At 41.0% G+C, this 20,457-nt stretch overlaps 1 protein-coding gene across 1 annotated transcript; it reads left to right on the top strand.

Annotated features, from left to right (window-relative positions):
* The first annotated feature begins 929 nt into the window (after positions 1-929).
* On the top strand, positions 930-2,517 carry LOC127301804 (probable sarcosine oxidase). The gene has a single exon (XM_051332079.2). It carries the CDS (start codon positions 1,112-1,114, stop codon positions 2,336-2,338), a length of 1,227 nt encoding a protein of 408 aa, XP_051188039.1. The 5' UTR covers positions 930-1,111; the 3' UTR covers positions 2,339-2,517.
* The last annotated feature ends 17,940 nt before the right edge of the window (positions 2,518-20,457 follow it).

Here is a 20,457-nt window from a genome sequence, read left to right as displayed (position 1 = left end):
ATCACCGGCAAGCTTCAGCTCCAGTCTGAGCACACTTTGATGCTAACCTTCTGTGCTTATTTAATCTTAATAAGGTAGTTTGTACTAGTACTAGATACAGCTATCTAGAGTCTGTTAAGAAGTAGTAGGAATATTTCCTTTGTAAAAATGGATCGATTGTAAAATAGGCTTAGTCATTGTCCTGCGAAGTGGGAACTACAGAAAGACAGAGTCACGTACTCCTAGCTGTATGCCTTAATTGGTTCTGGTCCTGAATGTGTTTTTTCGATAAAGGTCCCGAATGTGTTGATCATGTGCTTAATACATTTCCTTTTAGCTGCAAAAAAAAGCCCGGGTCGATGCAAGATGCAACTTCTTAATCATCTGCGAAATACGGGCGCCTGATGTATTGTCAAATGGTTGGTATCATTTCGATTTATCAACTCTGAAGTCTGAAGGCTCCTTCTGGTAGAATGCAGGAATGGGCTGATTCCTTTTTTAGTACCATTTCGTTTCTTGTTTTGACTAGGACATGACTATTGGAGTTTGCACTTTGGGTGAGCCTATCTTTTTTCAATCCATGTTTTCATGCGAAACATTAGCCTGAGCCTGGAGTCGAAAAAGTTTAGCATCGATGACTGGAAAAGGTTCAGTTCTTTCCTCGTAAGTTCTAGACACTTTCACCCCAGGATCATCCATTCATCCATGTTGCGTCGATTTGGTTTTATCCGATCCTACCAGTATTGTTTAGGTTGTCATATAGCAGCACGTTTTGGTTACCTTATCTGATTGTGATAGCTCGCTATTGTTCATCGAAACGTAGCGTCAGCGCTTACGACTGCCCAGACACGAGTGTGCCCAAAACTATCTGAATCTTTTTGTCTAGGATTTCTGTCTAGGTGCAGCTAGCTGGGGTCAGATTTCGATTCAGATTTGTACCGACTTTTCTCCTTGGTTGTTGGCTCCACTCTCTCTGTAGCTCGTAAATATTACTGCTTGCCAATCCTTAATAAGTAGAGCACTGACCTGCTAACTCGATCGTGCACCGGAAAGCAACATCCCAGAGCAACTGATCGAACTATTGTTCAAGTGTTGGCGCCATTTTTTTTTTTGATAAAGTAGTGCTGGCGCCATGGCCGCAGAGTCCAGCTTCGACGTGATCGTGCTGGGCGCGGGCATCATGGGCAGCTGCGCGGCGCACGCGGCGGCGTCCCGCGGCGCGACCGTCCTGCTCCTCGAGCGCTTCGACCTGCTCCACCACCTCGGCTCCTCCAACGGGCTGTCGCGCACCATCCGCGACGCCTACCCCAAGCCGCACTACCCGCCCATGGTCCGCCTCGCGCGCCGCCTCTGGGCCGGCGCCGAGGCGGACGCCGGCTACCGCGTGCTCACCCCGTCGGCGCACCTCTCCATCGGCCAGCGGAGCGACGCCTCGCTCCTCGCCGCCGTCAGGAACGGGGGCGGCGCGGAGGTGGACGTGGGCGAGAGGTGGCCAGGCGTCTTCCGCGTCCCGGTCGACGGGTGGGTGACGGCGGTGAGCGAGCTCGGCGGCGGCGTGCTCAACGCCACCAAGGCCGTCGCCATGTTCCAGGCGCTGGCCGTCAGCAAGGGCGCCGTCGTCAGGGACAACACGGAGGTCGTCGGCATCGTCAGGAATCATACCACCGGAGGAGGAAATGGTGGTGTCCGGGTGGTGACGAGCAAAGGCGAGGAGTTCCACGGCGCCAAGTGCATCGTGACGGTCGGCGCATGGACGAGCAAGCTGGTCAAGTCCGTCGCCGGCGTTGACCTGCCCATCCAGCCACTGCACATGCTCTCGCTATACTGGAAGATCAAGCCGGGCCACGAGCACGAGCTGGCGGCGGAGGCCGGGTTCCCGACCTTCTCGAGCCACGGCGACCCCCACGTGTACAGCACGCCCTCGCTGGAGCTCCCCGGCCTGATCAAGATCAACTACGACAGCGGGCCGCCGTGCGACCCGGACAGGCGAGACTGGAGCTCTGGCGTTGACGACGCCGCCACTCGCGTCGCGCAGTGGATCGAGGAGTTCATGCCAGGACACGTGGAGACCGCCGGTGGGCCGGTCGTTCGGCAGTCGTGCATGTACTCCATGACTCCGGACAAGGACTTCGTGATCGACTTCCTCGGCGGGGAGTTCGGCCAGGACGTGGTGATCGGGGCCGGGTTCTCTGGCCACGGCTTCAAGATGGGGCCTGCGGTGGGGATCATCCTTGCCGAGATGGCCATCCATGGCGAGGCCAGAACCGCGGCAGAGGCTGGGGTGGAGCTCCACCATTTCAGAATCAACCGGTTCGAGGGCAATCCCACGGGGAACAATAACAGCAACAACGCCGACTAACTAAATCGTGTCTGCTAAATGCTAACTCAGTGATCCTGCAATAAAAATTGTATGCATCGATTAATGTAGAAGCTGTGCTATCCCATTTCGATAAAAAAGTGATCCTGCTTTGTGTCAGCGGCACTCACTTATAACTTTGAGCATTTCTATCAAGAGGGTACCAAAGGTTTTTTTTTCTAGCTGTCTACCGTAGTCTATCCTAAATGATGCATGGCTTATTAGAAGATCTGAATATACCGCAGTCTCTTACCTTTGATTAAGAGGATTGAGAGATTGCTTCAAATATGTTAAGATTTTCTCACTGTTTTAAACGGTGACATGCAAATAAATAAAAAAGAAAAGAAAATCACAACGAGAACACAAGATTTTAACGTAGAAAACCTCTCCATCACACGCACCAGCCAGCAAACTTCACTACATTAGGAATCATTTACAAACGCGGGCTATCTTATAATCTGATAAATCTAGCTGACGGCTTATAAAAGGTATATATAGATGATGATGATCCGTACTCACATAACAAGCTACAAATGATTGACTGCTCCACGACCTTTTTTTTTAGTACACTCAAGATCTACAAAGGCACTATTAAATAATTAGATAGATACAAAAGATACATAATTGTTAAGTTTGAGCTAGGTGAGACGTACCTTATATCTCAGTCACATGATCTACCGTTAGATTTTGTTTTTACTTGAAGATTCGTGTTTGCTATTATTTGCATTTTATTTAGGTCCATATTGAAACACACTATTGTAATTCGACCGAGAGACTTAGAGACACCCCAAAAGATATTTTTTATTGATGGTCGGTGAGTTAACCAAACACAGTCCAACACTACTACTTTGGTCTATGGTATGCCAGCCAAAATGAAAAAAATAAGGAGGGTTAGGTACTGATTCGCAGCTTCAAATACGTTTGCAAAAAAAATGTTTTTAAATTAAAATACAACAATTAATAAAATAACTAAATAAATATAATAAAGTGGGCTAGATCAAGACGCCGCGGCATTTGCTGATAATCCTTTTACCTTCCACATATGCTCAACGAGATCATTTTAAAGTTGCTCGTGGACATTGCTGTCACAAATCAGCAAAATCTGCAGGCACCTTATGATCAACGTCCGCAAGAGGGTCCTAACACTCATAGGGACCAACATCTTTCCTAACCCGATTCTTGCGGTCATCCTCGATAATCATGTTGTGCATGATCACACAAGCATGCATCACCTCCCACATTTGGTCGTGAGACCAGCTTAGAGCAGGGTACCGAACAATAGCAAATTGAGCTACAAGCACACCAAAAGCCCGCTCGACATCCTTCCTGCAAGCCTCCTGCCGCGAAGCAAAGTGGCAATTCTTCTGACATGATGGTGTCAGGATTGTTTTGACAAAACTTGTCCATTTTGGATATATACCATCGGCTAGATAATAGCCTTTGGTATATTGGTGGCCATTGATTTCATAGTTGCATGGTGGAGCATGACCTTCCACTAGGTTGCTGACCACTGGAGACCGCTGCAACACGTTGATATCATTGTGTGATCCCGCCATACCAAAGAAAGTGCCAAATTCACGGTCATAATCTACATAGCTTCAAGAACCACACTGCAATATCCATGACGCCCTTTGTATATACCTTGCCAAGTAAACGGGCAGTTTTTCCATGACCAGTGGATGCAATCGATGCTTACAAGTATCCCAGTGAATCCTCTCGCAACATTTTGTGACATGATCCTTGGAGTCTCTTCTTCAGTTGGCCCTCTCAAGTAGCATTTATCAAACATTCCCACCACAGCTCGGCAAAACTTGTACATGCACTCAATGGCAGTAGACTCACTCATGCGAATGTAGTCGTCGTGTGTATCGGTAGGTGCTCTGTATGCAAGCATCCTCATAACAGCGGTCCACTTCTGAATCGACGAGAACTCGGCAATGCCAACAACGTCGTGCTTCAGCTTGAAGTAGGAGTCGAACTCTCAAACTCCATGGAGGATATTCATGAATGAACCCTTGCTCATCCCATACCGACGCTGAAAATTGTCGGCATGTGTTACCTCATCTGCAAAGTAATCGTTGTTGGGAGGCGCGGGAGGGAAGGCTTCATGACAACCTAGATCAGCACCTGCAGGCTTAACAAAAGTTAGCCCTGTACAGTCTTGCCCGCGATAATCATGCCTTCCCGGATGAGAAAACTTTATATCTCAATTCTCAAGCTACTAATGTGCTTGTTAATGCCTTGTGCAATATATATACTTTCTCAATCATGCCTTCCCGAGCGCTCATGAGCTATTAACAAATATTCAAGATAAATATGATGTGTCCAACATTATTGAGGATGATTGTATTGCCTCCACTTCCAGTCGTGATGAACTTTCATCCACTTTACCATTGTGTTTCAAGGCGCAAGGAAAAGCCAAGGTGAGTGGTGATGAACAATGCAATGTTGATAGTGTGATTACTCTTGACGATCGTTCATCTCTATCTCATTGCAATGCTTCATCTTTGGACTTATACACATCTAGCACTATATTTGATTCACATGCTTATGTTGATAGTCCTTGCATACCATGTGTTAAATGCTTATCTAAATGCCATGGTGATATGCTTTCTATTTCTTGTCGCCATACTATAAATGCTTCTATTTTCTCTAGTTGATGTGTGTCTAACAATGTAGAGGAAACCGAAGAATCAATTGGCAATGAAAAAATCTTGAATATAGCTTCAAGTAGCTCTTCTTCTCCATCATCTCAAGTTTCTCATATATGCCTTATGGCTAAGGCTTCTACGGTATCTCATACCTCGGAAGCTAATGTTTCTCATAATGATGAAGAGGAATTACATGAAGAAGAGGAATTTATTGCCTCTTTACATGAGAAGGGTGAGTTTGTTCATTGTGCACTTCGCAACAAGAAAATTTCTTGCTCTAAATTTGTTGAAATCTTAGTTTTTGCTATTTAGAGCCAAAAATTCATTGAGATGCATGAGAACACCATATTAAAATGGGTGCTCTTGAACGCGAGTATGCCGATGAAATAGGTTCTCTAAGGAATGAACTTGAAGAAGAACAAACCACCAATGAATCTCTTGAGGAGACCTTTTCTCTAGAATTGTCTAGAATAAAGGAAAACCATGATAGAGATCTTGAAGTGGCAAATGATTTGAAGCTAAACAATGGTAAGCTTGTGTTTGTTAATGGTAAACTCCTTGAGGATTTTGAGAAACTAAAAAAATGGATCTAGGGTCATTAAGAGTGCGCTCACCAAACTCACCGAGTCACATAAGCAACTTAAAGCTTCATATATAAAAGAGAATGCGAACTTGCCTTCTCCTATTGATATTAATGATGATGCTTGTGCTACTAACTCTACATCTTGTGAAGCATCTATTTTAAAGGATAATGTTGAGCTAAGGGATCAACTTGAATTGCTAACTAGCAATTATGGATTTTTTGAAGAAAGTCATGGAAAGCTCTCTAGCTCCCATGATGATCTTCTAGTTTCCCATGATAGGCTAAAGTTAGTGATGACCCACAAGTATAGGGGGTGTATCTTAGTATCTTCGATAAGTAAGAATGTCGATCCCAACGAGGAGCAGAAGGTGTTGACAAGCAGTTTCGATGAAGGATTCACTGTAAATGCTCACAGACAAGTATTCAGGGGGTTTTGATGTAACAGATGAATAAAGTACGAGTAAGTAAAGTGCGAGAGTAACAATTGCAGCGAGTGGCCCAATCCTTTTTAGCACAAAGTACAAGCCGGTTTGTTTACTTATAATGACCAAACGTTCTCGAGGACACACGGGATTTTAGTCTAGTGCTTTCGCTACATACGGCTAATTAATCTTCATTGTTTTGATAAGTGTTGTGTGGGTGAACCTATGCTAATGTACCGCCCTTCCTAGTACTAATACATACTTGTGATTATACCCCTTGCAAGCATCCGCAACTACAAGAAAGTAATTAAGATAAATCGAACCACAGCCTTAAACTCTAAGATCCTGCTATCCCTCCTGCATCGATATACCAACGGGGGTTTAGGTTTCTGTCACTCCGGCAACCCCGCAATTGGCAAACGAGTACAAGATGCATTCCCCTAGGCCCATAAAGGTGAAGTGTCGTGTAGTCGACGTTCACACGACACCACTAGAAGAATAACACCACAACTTAAATATCATAACATTGAATATTACTCAACCATACTTCACTACTAACATTTAGACTTCACCCATGTCCTCAAGAACTAAACGAACTACTCACGAGACATCATATGGAACATGATCAGAGGTGATATGATGGTGAATAACAATCTGAACATAAACCTTGGTTCAACGGTTTCACTCAATAGCATCAATAACAAGTAGAAATCAACACCGGGAGAGTTTCCCCTATCAAACAATCAAGATCAAACCCAAATTGTTACAGGGGTGACGATGTGCAGCGGTGGAGACGGCGGTGATGATGATGGAGATGATGATGATGGTGATGGAGATGATGTCCAGCTCGATGACGGTGACGATGGCGTCGATTTCCCCCTCCGGGAGGGAATTTCCCCGGCGGATCTCGGCCCACGGAGAGCTCTTTTCTCTCTGGTGTTCTCCGCCCCGCAGAGGCGGCTGTGACTCTTCGCGACTTATCCCCCAGAGCTTAGGTTTTCGGGACGAAGACGTTCGCGAAGAAAAGGAGGCGAGAGGGGGCTGTGGGCCCCCTCCCCACAGGGCGGCTCGGCCAGGCCTTGGGCCGTGCCGGCCTATGAGGTGGGCCCACCTCGGGTCCCCTCGGGTCCCCCTTCTGGCTCCCTTCGTCTTATGGAAAAATAAGATTTTTCATATAATTTCCGTCAACTGTTGATCTTCCGAAATATTGCATTCTGACGGCGCTTTTTCCAGCAGAATCCTGACTCCGGTGCGCGATCCTCCAATAATCATGAATCATGCAAAATAGATGAAATAACATAAGTATCATCTCCAAATATGAAATATATCAATGAATAACAGCAAATTATGATATAAAATAGTGATGCAAATTGGACGTATCAACTCCCCCCAAGCTTAGACTTCGCTTGTCCCCAAGCGAAACTGAACTCGGTAAACAGGACCACATGTTTATGGAGTGAAGAGTCGATAAATAAAATACAGACAAGAAGCATCATATTCATTCACACAAGACATTCTAGTAAACAACTTCCTCATATAATTCAACTTGAAACAAGTATAAAGTAATCACAAATAAAGGTGCATAAGAAATCATAGTTGGTGATGGCAAACTTCGTTCTTGGTCAAAGAACAGTTAACAGGTTATACTTATCTATCGAGCAGCGCTCTTATGTTAAAGTTCGTATGGCACAACTTGCATACTCAATCATAATAGTCTCCTCATGATCATTGATAACTTGCAAAGCTATATTCATTCAGATAAAACTTGTACTAAACAAGGAAAAGTAAAAGACATGATGAGGTAAATCACAATATAGTAGTTTGATCACAACAACTCAAATGCTTGCTTAAGATGGAGGGAAATAGGTTTACTGACTCAACATAAAGTAAAAGACAGGCCCTTCGCAGAGGGAAGCAGGGATTAAATCATGTGCTAGAGCTTTTTCAGTTTTGAAATCATATAAAGAGAATAAAAGTAATATTTTGAGAGGTGTTTGTTGTTGTCAACGACTGGTAGCGGGTACTCTAACCCCCTTGCCAGACAAACCTTCAAAGAGCGGCTCCCATTTTATTTTTATTTTTGTGTGGCACTCCTTCCAACCTTTCTTTCACAAACCATGGCTAACCGAATCCTCGGGTGCCTGCCAACAATCTCATACCATGAAGGAGTGCCTTTTTATTTTAGTTTTATTATGATGACACTCCCCCAACCTTTGCTTACACAAGCCATGGCTAACCGAATCCTTCGGGTTACGTCCATCAATCACATACCATGGAGGAGTGTCTATTTAGGTTAATTAATTTGGGACTGGGAATCCCATTGCCAGCTCTTTTTGCAAAATTATTGGATAAGCGGATGAAGCCACTAGTCCATTGGTGAAAGTTGCCCAACAAGATTGAAAGATAAAACACCACATACTTCCTCATGAGCTATAAAACATTGACACAAATAAGAGATAGTAAATTTTGAATTGTTTAAAGGTAGCACACGAAGTATTTACTTGGAATGGCAGGAAATACCATGTAGTAGGTAGTTATGGTGGACACAAATGGCATAGGTTTGGGTTGAGGTTTGGATGCACGAGAAGCATTCCCTCTCAGTGCGGGTTTTTGGCTAGCAAGGTTAATTAGCAAGCACAAGAGTTGAGGGAAACAAACAAATATACATGTGATAGAAACAATCATGCATCTTTCTTGTAAGAACAAACAATTTTAACTTCAGAATAATAAGCTATGAGCTAACAAGAAAATAAGACAATGAAACAACTACATGTATTTCTCTTTTCTACTTAAACCTCAAAGTGTTGTTGCTATTGACCAATGCTAAGTTTGCCAAAACCAAATAGATTTATTCAATGCTCCCAAAGTGATACCAATACTAATAACAAGATCAATCATATAATAGGGATTGCAAACTAAAATAAGATGTGCAATATGTAAATGATAAGACTTCTCATTAATATTCCATAACGATAACTCACACCAAGGGATACATAGACAACCAACTAAAGGAGAGATACTTCCACACTGCAACCCATCTTATATGATAACTTCCCTACTCATGATATGACACTACTTGACAGTAAAAAGTAAAAGGTAGTGATGATGTGATACCGCGGCACTCCCCCAAGCTTGGAACAAACCAAGGGGATGCCAATACCGATGATGAATTACTCCTTCGGCGATGGTGGTGATGAATTCTTGACAAGCTTCTCAACAAGCTCCTGAAGCTCATCAATCTTGTACATGAGGTTGCGAATCATCTCCGAATTGTGCTCGACGCGGTTAAGAAGTATGTCCGACGGCGAGTCCCAACTCTTGGAGTTATTTCCCCACTCTTCACCCTTAGACTTCATCCTTCCTGCAGTGTTAGAACGATCTATATCCCAATTGCTAGGCAATGCTGCCTTGGGAGTCCTTTCAATTTGACTATTGAAAATTAGATTGCGGAAGGGATGGTGAGTGCCTGAAGATGATGTCTTTGGAGCTAGGTAATGACGTGGAACCCTTCCTCCGGTGCGAATTCTTGCGCTCTTGTTTGCACTAAAGGGGTTATTCACCACCTCGATGCTTGCGATGGTAGCACGCGGGTATGCGCGCGAGTCTTCCTCCACCTCTTCTTCATCCTCTTCCTTGACGCTCTTGTCCACCTCTTTCCACTCGGGATCTTGAATATCTTCATCCGAAAGCTCCTTGCCCTTGTTCTTGGAGACCATGGTGCTTCTAGACTGAAAACAGATCCTGGCAGAAACAGCTCGAAACAAAACACGTCGAGAAAATGATATACGGACCTCCAGGGGTCCGGGGGGTTATATAGCAGGAATTTGTATGTCATAAGGAAAGTACCAGGTCGAACCAGAGTCGGAAAGAGGCAACGAGGCGGCCAGCTCATAGGGCGGCGCGGCCTGGCTGGGGCCCGCGCTGGCCTATGAGGGCACGCCCTCGTGCGTCTCCTCCACTCCGTTTCGATCTCGTAATTTTTCATATTTTCCAAAAACAGCAAAAACATTGTTCGGAAAGTAAATTGCGAACTTTTTATTACCAGTACTGTCACCTATTCAAAGTCGAGTTCTGGCGGACTGTCAATTTGACCTTTGATGAAGGCCTCCGGTGTTTCCACTCGAATAACATCAACATCTACATTGTAAGAATCACATGAGATATAATGCTTGAGTCTTTGTCCATTCACCACTTGTGTGGCATTGCCTTGGAGAGAGCTAATTTTAATTGCTCCTGAACGATACACCTCCTCAACAACATATGGTCCTTCCCATTTCGAGAGTAATTTCCCTGCAAAGAATCTGAGACGAGACCGATACAATAGGACTTTATCCCCAATATTAAATTCTCTTTTGATAATTCTTCTATCATGCCATTTTTTAACTTTCTCTTTAAAGAGTTTAGCATTTTCATAAGCTTCACTTCTCCATTCATCTAAAGAACTCAATTGCAGCAACCTCTTATTACTAGCTAGTTTAGGATCTTTATTTAATTCTCTAACAGCCCAATAAGCTTTGTGCTCTAGTTCTAAAGGTAAATGACAAGCTTTTCCATAAACCATTTTATAAGGTGACATTCCCATGGGATTTTTGTAAGCAGTTCTATAAGCCCATAGTGCTTACTTCAATTTACTAGCCCAATTCTTTCTAGTTTTATTAACAGTCTTTTGCAAGATAGATTTAATTTCTCTATTTGATAGTTCTACTTGCCCACTAGTTTGAGGATGATAAGCGGAAGCAATTCTATGATTAATACCATATTTAGCAAGAGTTTTTCTAAAACCACCATGAATAAAATGAGAACCTCCATCAGTCATAATATATCTAGGAACTCCAAATCTAGGAAAAATAATATCTAAAAGCATTCTTAAAGAGGTCTCACCATCAGCACTTTTTGTGGGTATGGCTTCCACCCATTTAGTAACATAATCAACAGCAACAAGTATATGAGTGTTACCTTCTGAAGAGGGAAAAGGTCCCATGAAGTCAAATCCCCAACAATCGAATGGTTCAATAACAAGAGTATAATTCATAGGCATTTCATTGCGTCTGGAGATATTACCAACCCTTTGACATTCATCACAAGATAAAATAAACTTCCTTGCATCTTTGAAGAGAGTTGGCCAATAAAAACCTGATTGTAGAACCTTTTGTGCGGTTCTATCTCCGGCGTGATGTCCTCCATAAGCACTACCATGACATTTACTCAATATCTCTTGTTGTTCATATTCGGGAACACATCTTCGCAGAATACCATCCACTCCTTCTTTATATAAGTGTGGGTCATCCCAGAAATAATGTCTCAAGTCATAAAAGAATTTCCTCCTTTGCTGAGCTGAAAAGGTTGGAGGCAAGTACTTGGAAACAATAAAGTTAGCATAATCATCATACCAAGGACTGTCTCGCGAGCTCACCTTTATTACAGCCAATTGTTCATTCGGAAAACTATCATTAACAGGAACAGGGTCATAAGCAATATTTTCCAATCTAGACAAATTATCAGCAACTGGATTATCAGCACATTTCCTATCTACAATATGTAAATCAAATTCTTGCAACAGAAGTACCCATCTAATAAGCCTTGGCTTAGCATCTTTCTTTTGCATAAGGTATCTGATTGCAGCATGATCAGTATGAATAGTAACTTTTGAATCAACAATATAGGACCTAAACTTATCACAAGCAAAGACTACAGCTAACAATTCTTTTTTAGTAGTAGCATAATTTCTTTGAGCAGCATCAAGGGTTTTACTAGCATAATGAATAACATTCAATTTTTTATTTACTCGTTGTCCAAGAACAGCGCCTATAGCAAAATCACTAGCATCACACATAATTTCAAATGGTAAGTTCCAATCAGGAGGTTCAACTATAGGAGCAGTTGTTAAGGCTTTCTTTAGAGTTTCAAAAGCTTCCTTACAATCATCATCAAAAACAAAAGGTACATCTTTTTGAAGAAGATTAGTAAGAGGCTTTGAAATCTTGGAGAAGTCTTTAATAAACCTCCTATAAAACCCAGCATGACCAAGAACACTACGAATACCTTTAACATCCCTAGGATAGGGCATCTTCTCAATTGCTTCAACTTTAGCTCTATCAACTTCAATACCTCTCTCGGAAATTTTATGTCCCAATACAATTTCTTCATTAACCATAAAGTGGCATTTCTCCCAATTAAGAACAAGGTTAGTTTCTTCACATCTCTGCAAAACTTTATCAAGGTTCCGCAAGCAATTATCAATAGAATTCCCATAGACAGAAAAATCATCCATGAATACCTCTACAATACTCTCGCAAAAGCCATGAAAAATAGCAGACATGCATCTTTGAAAAGTGGCAGGGGCATTACATAAACCAAAAGGCATACGTCTATAAGCATAAGTTCCATAGGGACAAGTGAAAGTGGTTTTCTCTTGATCCTTAGTTTCAACAGCAATTTGTGAAAACCCAGAATAACCATCAAGAAAGCAAAAATGAGTATTTTTAGATAACCTTTCTAACATTTGATCAATAAAAGGCAAAGGGTAATGATATTTTTTAGTAACCTTATTAACTTTTCGGTAATCAATGCACATTCTATACCCTACAACTACTCTTTGAGGTATGAGCTCATCATTATCATTAGGCACAACAGTCATGCCTCCTTTCTTAGGAACACAATGCACAGGACTAACCCATCTACTATCAGCAATAGGATATATAATACCAGCTTCAAGAAGTCTTAATACCTCATTTCTTACCACATCCTTCATCTTAGGAATTAGACGACGATGAGGTTCAACAACAGGCTTCGCAACATCTTCCATATTAATGGCATGTTGGCAAATAGAGGGAGAAATCCCCTTCAAGTCATCAAGAGTGTAGCCAATAGCACCTCGGTGTTTCTTCAATATTTCCAATAACCTTTCTTCTTCAAACTCTGAAAGCTTAGAACTAATAATAACAGGATATATTTTCTTATCATCAATATGAGCATATTTAAGATTATCAGGCAATGGTTTTAAATCAAAGACAAGATCTTCCTTTGGTGGCGGTGTTGTACCCAGATCTTCTACCGGTAAATCATGCTTAAGAATAGGTTGACGGAGGAAAATTTCATCAAGCTCATCTCTTTCTTCCCTAAAAACTTCACTCTCACTATTCTCCAAATGTTGCTGCAAAGGATTATTAGGAGCAAGAGCAATAGATGCACACTGTTCAACTCTAAAATCATTATTAGGCAAATCAGCTTTATAAGGAGTTTTGGTAAATTTAGAGAAGTTAAACTCATAAGATTCACCAGCAAATTTAGTAAAAAAATTCTCTTTCTTGCAATCTATAATAGCTCCACAAGTATTTAGAAAAGGTCTACCAAAAATGATAGGACAATATTTACTAGCAGCAGAACCAAGTACCAAAAAGTCAGCAGGATATTTAATCTTACCGCATAGAACTTCCACATCTCGAACAATACCAATTGGAGAGATAGTTTCTCTATTAGCCAGCCGAATATCCACATCAATTTCTTCAAGTTCACAAGAACCAATTTCGTGCATAATCTCCGTGTAAAGCTCATAAGGAATAGCACTAATACTTGCACCAATATCACATAAACCATAATAACAATGATCTCCAATTCTAACAGATAACATAGGAACACTAGCTTTCTTAGACTTATTAGGATGTGAAACAATATTAGAAGCATCTTCACAGAAAATAATATGACCATCCTCCACATTTTCGGTCACAAGATCTTTAACTATTGCAACAGCAGGTTCAACTTTTATTTGTTCTTCAGGTTCTATAGGTTTCTTTTCACTTTTATGAACCGCACTATTTATAACAGAGTACTCCTTCATTTTAGCAGGGAAAGGAGTTTTTTCAATATAAGCTTCAGGAATAACATGATCAACAGTTTCAACTACAACACATTTATTAATAGATGAATCAATTTTATCTTTATACGGTTCATGATACTTATCAAAATTCTTCTTAGGAAATTCATAATGAGAGGCAAAAGCTTTATAAAGATTTGCAGCAACTTGAGAATCAAGACCATAAGTAGCACTCATATTACGAAATTTATCAGTATCCATAAAAGCTTCAATGCATTTATAATCATAATTTATACCTGATTCTCTATCTTTGTCGTTCTCCCATCCTTCAGTATTTTCCTGGATCCGATTAAGAAGGTTCCTTTGTTGCGCGTAAATGATCCAGAACAAGAAGTATCTGACAAGCGTACAGCACGCGACCGTTGGGAACCCCAAGTGGAAGGTGTGATGCGTACAGCAGTAAGTTTCCCTCAGTTAGAAACCAAGGTTTATCGAACCAGTAGGAGTCAAGAAGCACGTTGAAGGTTGATGGCGGCGAGATGTAGTGCGGCGCAACACCAGGGATTCCGGCGCCAACGTGGAACCTGCACAACACAAACCAAGTACTTTGCCCCAACGAAACAGTGAGGTTGTCAATCTCACCGGCTTGCTGTAACAAAGGATTAGATGTATAGTGTGGATGATGATTGTTTGCAGAGAACAGTAGAACAAGTATTACAGTAGATTGTATTTCAGTATAGAGAATTGGACCGAGGTCCACAGTTCACTAGTGGTGTCTCTCCCATAAGATAAATAGCATGTTGGGTGAACAAATTACAGTTGGGCAATTGACAAATAGAGAGGGCATGACCATGCACATACATATTATGATGAGTATAGTGAGATTTAATTGGGCATTACGACAAAGTACATAGACCGCTATCCAGCATGCATCTATGCCTAAAAAGTCCACCTTCAGGTTATCATCCGAACCCCTTCCAGTATTAAGTTGAAAACAACAGACAATTGCATTAAGTATGGTGCGTAATGTAATCAATAACTACATCCTCGGACATAGCATCAATGTTTTATCCCTAGTGGCAACAGTACATCCATAACCTTAGAGGTTTCTGTCACTCCCAGTTCACGGAGACATGAACCCACTATCGAGCATAAATACCCCCTCTTGGAGTTAAGAGTAAAAACTTGGCCAGAGCCTCTACTAATAACGGAGAGCATGCAAGATCATAAACAACACATAGATATAAATTGATAATCAACATAACATGGTATTCTCTATTCATCGGATCCCAACAAACACAACATATAGCATTACAGATAGATGATCTTGATCATGTTCGGCAGCTCACAAGACCCGACAATTAAGCATAATGAGGAGAAGACAACCATCTAGCTACTGCTATGGACCCATAGTTCAGGGGTAGACTACTCACTCATCACTCCGGAGGTGACCATGGCGGCGTAGAGTCCTCCGGGAGATGAATCCCCTCTCCGGCAGGGTGCCGGAGGCGATCTCCTGAATCCCCCGAGATGGGATTGGCGGCGGCGGCGTCTCTGGAAGGTTTTCCGTATCGTGGCTCTCGGTACTGGGGGTTTCGCGACGAAGGCTATTTGTAGGCGGAAGGGCAGGTCAGGGGGCCACACGAGGGGCCCAGGAGACAGGTCGGCGCGGCCAGGGCTTGGGCCGCGCCGCCCTACCTTCTGGCCACCTCGTGGCCCCACTTCGTTGACTCTCCGGTCTTCTGGAAGCTTCGTGTGAAAATAGGCCCCTGGGCGTTGATTTCGTCCAATTCCGAGAATATTTCCTCACTAGGATTTCTGAAACCAAAAACAGCAGAAAACAGCAACTGGCTCTTCGGCATCTCGTTAATAGGTTAGTGCTGGAAAATGCATAAATATGACATAAAGTATGCATAAAACATGTAGATATCATCAATAATGTGGCATGGAACATAAGAAATTATCGATACGTCGGAGACGTATCAGCATCCCCAAGCTTAGTTTCTGCTCGTCTCGAGCAGGTAAACGATAACAAAGATAATTTCTGGAGTGACATGCCATCATAACCTTGATCATACTATTGTAAGCATATGTAATGAATGCAGCGATCAAAACAATGTAAATGACATGAGTAAACAAATGAATCATAAAGCAAAGACTTTTCATGAATAGTACTTCAAGACAAGCATCAATAAGTCTTGGATAAGAGTTAACTCATAAAGCAATAATTCAAAGTAGAGGTATTGAAGCAACACAAAGGAAGATTAAGTTTCAGCGGTTGCTTTCAACTTATAACATGTACATCTCATGGATATTGTCAATGTAAAGTAATATAACAAGTGCAATATGCAAGTATGTAGGAATCAATGCACAGTTCACACAAGTGTTTGCTTCTTGAGGTGGAGAGAGATAGGTGAACTGACTCAACAATAAAAGTAGAAGCAAGGTCCTTCAAAGAGGAAAGCATCGATTGCTATATTTGTGCTAGAGCTTTGATTTTGAAAACAAGAAACAATTTTGTCAACGGTAGTAATAAAGCATATGTGTTATGTAAATTATATCTTACAAGTTGCAAGCCTCATGCATAGTATACTAATAGTGCCCACACCTTGTCCTAATTAGCTCGGATTACCTGGATTATCATCGCAATGCACATGTTTTAACCAAGTGTCACAAAGGGGTACCTCTATGCCGCCTGTACAAAGGTCTAAGGAGAAAGCTCGCATCGGATTTCTCGCTATTGATTATTCTCAACTTAGACATCCATACCGGGACAACATAGACAACAGATAATGGACTCCTCTTTTATGCATAAGCATTCAACAACAATTAATTTTCTCATATGAGATTGAGGATATTTGTCCAAAACTGAAACTTCCACCATGGATCATGGCTTTAGTTAGCGGCCCAATGTTCTTCTCTAACATTATGCAACGCTCTAACCATTTTAGCGGTAAATCTCCCTTACTTCAGACAAGATGAACATGCATAGCAACTCACATGATCTTCAACAAAGAGTAGTTGATGGCGTCCCCAGGAACATGGTTATCGCACAACAAGCAACTTAATAAGAGATAAAGTGCATAAGTACATATTCAATACCACAATAGTTTTTAGGCTATTTGTCCCATGAGCTATATATTGTAAAGGCAAAGAATGGAAATTTAAAGGTAGCACTCAAGCAATTTACTTTGGAATGGCGGAGAAATACCATGTAGTAGGTAGGTATGGTGGACACAAATGGCGTAGTGGTTGGCTCAAGTATTTTGGATGCATGAGAAGTATTCCCTCTCGATACAAGGTTTAGGCTAGCAAGGCTATTTGAAACAAACACAAGGATGAAGCGGTGCAGCAAAACTCACATAAAAGACATATTGTAAACATTATAAGACTCTACACCGTCTTCCTTGTTGTTCAAACTCAATACAAGAAATTATCTAGACCTTAGAGAAACCAAATATGCAAACCTAATTTTAGCATGCTCTATGTATTTCTTCATTAATAGGTGCAAAGTATATGATGCAAGAGCTTAAACATGAGCACAACAATTGCCAAGTATCACATTATCCAAGACATTATAGCAAATTACTACATGTATCATTTTCCAATTCCAACCATATAACAATTTAACGAAGAAGAAACTTCGCCATGAATACTATGAGTAAAGCCTAAGGACATATTTGTCCATATGCAACAGCGGAGCGTGTCTCTCTCCCACACAATGAATGCTAGGATCCATTTTATTCAAACAAAAACAAAAACAAAAACAAACAGACGCTCCAAGCAAAGCACATAAGATGTGATGGAATAAAAATATAGTTTCAGGGGAGGAACCTGATAATGTTGTCGATGAAGAAGGGGATGCCTTGGGCATCCCCAAGCTTAGACGCTTGAGTCTTCTTGATATATGCAGGGGTGAACCACCGGGGCATCCCCAAGCTTGGAGCTTTCACTCTCCTTGATCATGTTGTATCATCTCCCTCTCTTGATCCTTGAAAACTTCCTCCACACCAAACTCAAAACAACTCATTAGAGGGTTAGTGCACAATCAAAATATACATGTTCAGAGGTGACATAATCATTCTTAACACTTCTGGACATTGCACAAAGCTACTGAAAGTCAATGGAATCGAAAAATCCATCAAGCATAGCAAAACAGGCAATGCGAAATAAAAGGCAGAATCTGTCAAAACAGAACAGTTCGTAAAGACGAATTTTATTGAGGCACCAGACTTGCTCAAATGAAAATTCTCAAATTGAATGAAAGTTGCGTACATATCTGAGGATCACTCACGTAAATTGGAATAATTTTCTGAGTTACCTACAGAGAATTTTGCCCAGATTCGTGATAGCAAAGAAATCTGTTTCTGCGCAGTAATCCAAATCTAGTATGAACCTTACTATCAACGACTTTACTTGGCACAACAAAGCACAAAACTAAGATAAGGAGAGGTTGCTATAGTAGCAAACAACTTACAAGACACAAAATAAAAACAAAGGTACTGTAGTAAAAACATGGGTTGTCTCGCATAAGCGCTTTTCTTTAACGCCTTTCAGCTAGGCGCAGAAAGTGTGTATCAAGTATTATCGAGAGACGAAGTGTCAACATCATAATTTGTTCTAATGATAGAATAAAAAGGTAACTTCATTCTCTTTCTAGGGAAGTGTTCCATACCTTTCTTGAGAGGAAATTGATATTTAATATTACCTTCCTTCATATCAATGATAGCACCAACAGTTCGAAGAAAAGGTCTTCCCAATATGATGGGACAAGACGCATTGCATTCAATATTCAAGACAACAAAATCAACGGGGACAAGGTTATTGTTAACGGTAATGCGAACATTATCAACTTTCCCCAAAGGTTTCTTTGTAGAATGATCAGCAAGATTAACATCCAAATAACAATTTTTCAATGGTGGCAAGTCAAGCATATTATAAATTTTCTTAGGCATAACAGAAATACTTGCACCAAGATCACATAAAGCATTACAATCAAAGTCATTGACCTTCATCTTAATGATGGGCTCCCAACCATCCTCTAGCTTTCTAGGAATAGAAGCTTCGCGTTCTAATTTCTCTTCTCTAGCTTTTATGAGAGCATTTGTAATATGTTTCGTGAAAACCAAATTTATAGCACTAGCATTAGGACTCTTAGCAAGTTTTTGTAAGAACTTTATAACTTCAGAGATATGACAATCATCAAAATCCAAACCATTATAATCTAAAGCAATGGGATCATCATCCCCAATGTTGGAAAAAATTTCAGCAGTTTTATCACGGGCGATTTAAGCTTTAGCGATTTCGAGGCAGTTTTCGCGCTTTGCATTAGAAGTGGAAACATTGCTAACACCAATTCTTTTATTATTAATAGTAGGAGGTGCAGCAACATGTGGAGCATTAGCATTGCTAGTGGTGGCAATAGTCCAAACTTTAGCTATATTATCTTCTTTTTCATTTTCTTCTCTTTCCCACCTAGCACGCAACCCGGCCATCAATCTTATATTCTCATTAATTCTAACTTGGATGGAATTTGCTGTAGTAACAATTTTATTATCTATATCCTCAGGTTTAGCAGCCATTTTATTAATTAAAGAAGATTGTGATGCAGACATGTATGAGATTCGGTTTTCAGCATTTGCAAGTTTAGTTTGCAACCCAGAGATCTCCATATTCAGATTTTCAAGTTGATTTCCTATATTCTTCAACAAGGTAGATTGTTCATTCATAGTTTTAGTAAACAATTTATTTTGCTCATATTGTGATTGCATAAAGCTCTTGGTGGATCTTTCAATTTCTAACATCTTTTCCTCATTAGGTGAAACATATCTACCATAAGAGTTACCATTAGCAGGATATGGCATAGAGTTATTGTAATTGTTATTCTTAATGAAATTTACATCAACATATTCTTTTTGAGCAGCCAACGAAGCTAACGGAACATTATTAGGATCAACATTAGTCCTACCATTCACAAGCATAGACATAATAGCATCAATCTTATCACTCAAGGAAGAGGTTTCTTCGACAGAATTTACCTTCTTACCTTGTGGAGCTCTTTCCGTGTGCCATTCAGAGTAATTAATCATCATATTATCAAGAAGCTTTGTTGCTTCACCAAGAGTGATGGACATAAAGGTACCTCCAGCAGCTGAATCCAATAGGTTCCGCGAAGAAAAATTCAGTCCTGCATAAAAGGTTTGGATGATCATCCAAGTAGTCAGTCCATGGGTTGGGCAATTTTTAACCAAAGATTTCATTCTTTCCCATGCTTGTGCAACATGCTCATTATCCAATTGTTTAAAATTCATTATGCTACTCCTCAAAGATATAATTTTAGCAGGGGGATAATATCTACCAATAAAAGCATCCTTGCATTTAGTCCATGAATCAATACTATTCTTAGGCAGAGATAGCAACCAATCTTTAGCTCTTCCTCTTAATGAGAAAGGGAACAATTTTAATTTTATAATGTCACCATCTACATCTTTATACTTTTGCATTTCACAAAGTTCAACAAAATTATTAAGATGGGCAGCAGCATCATCAGAACTAACACCAGAAAATTGCTCTCGCATAACAAGATTTAGTAAAGCAGGTTTAATTTCAAAGAATTCTGCTATAGTAGCAGGTGGAGCAATAGGTGTGCATAA

This window comes from Lolium perenne, chromosome 5 (genome assembly GCF_019359855.2).
Source record: "Lolium perenne isolate Kyuss_39 chromosome 5, Kyuss_2.0, whole genome shotgun sequence".
NCBI classification, from domain to species: domain Eukaryota; kingdom Viridiplantae; phylum Streptophyta; class Magnoliopsida; order Poales; family Poaceae; genus Lolium; species Lolium perenne.
The sequence above is the reverse complement of the archived record's forward strand: the minus strand, read 5'-3'. Positions and strand labels throughout refer to the sequence as shown.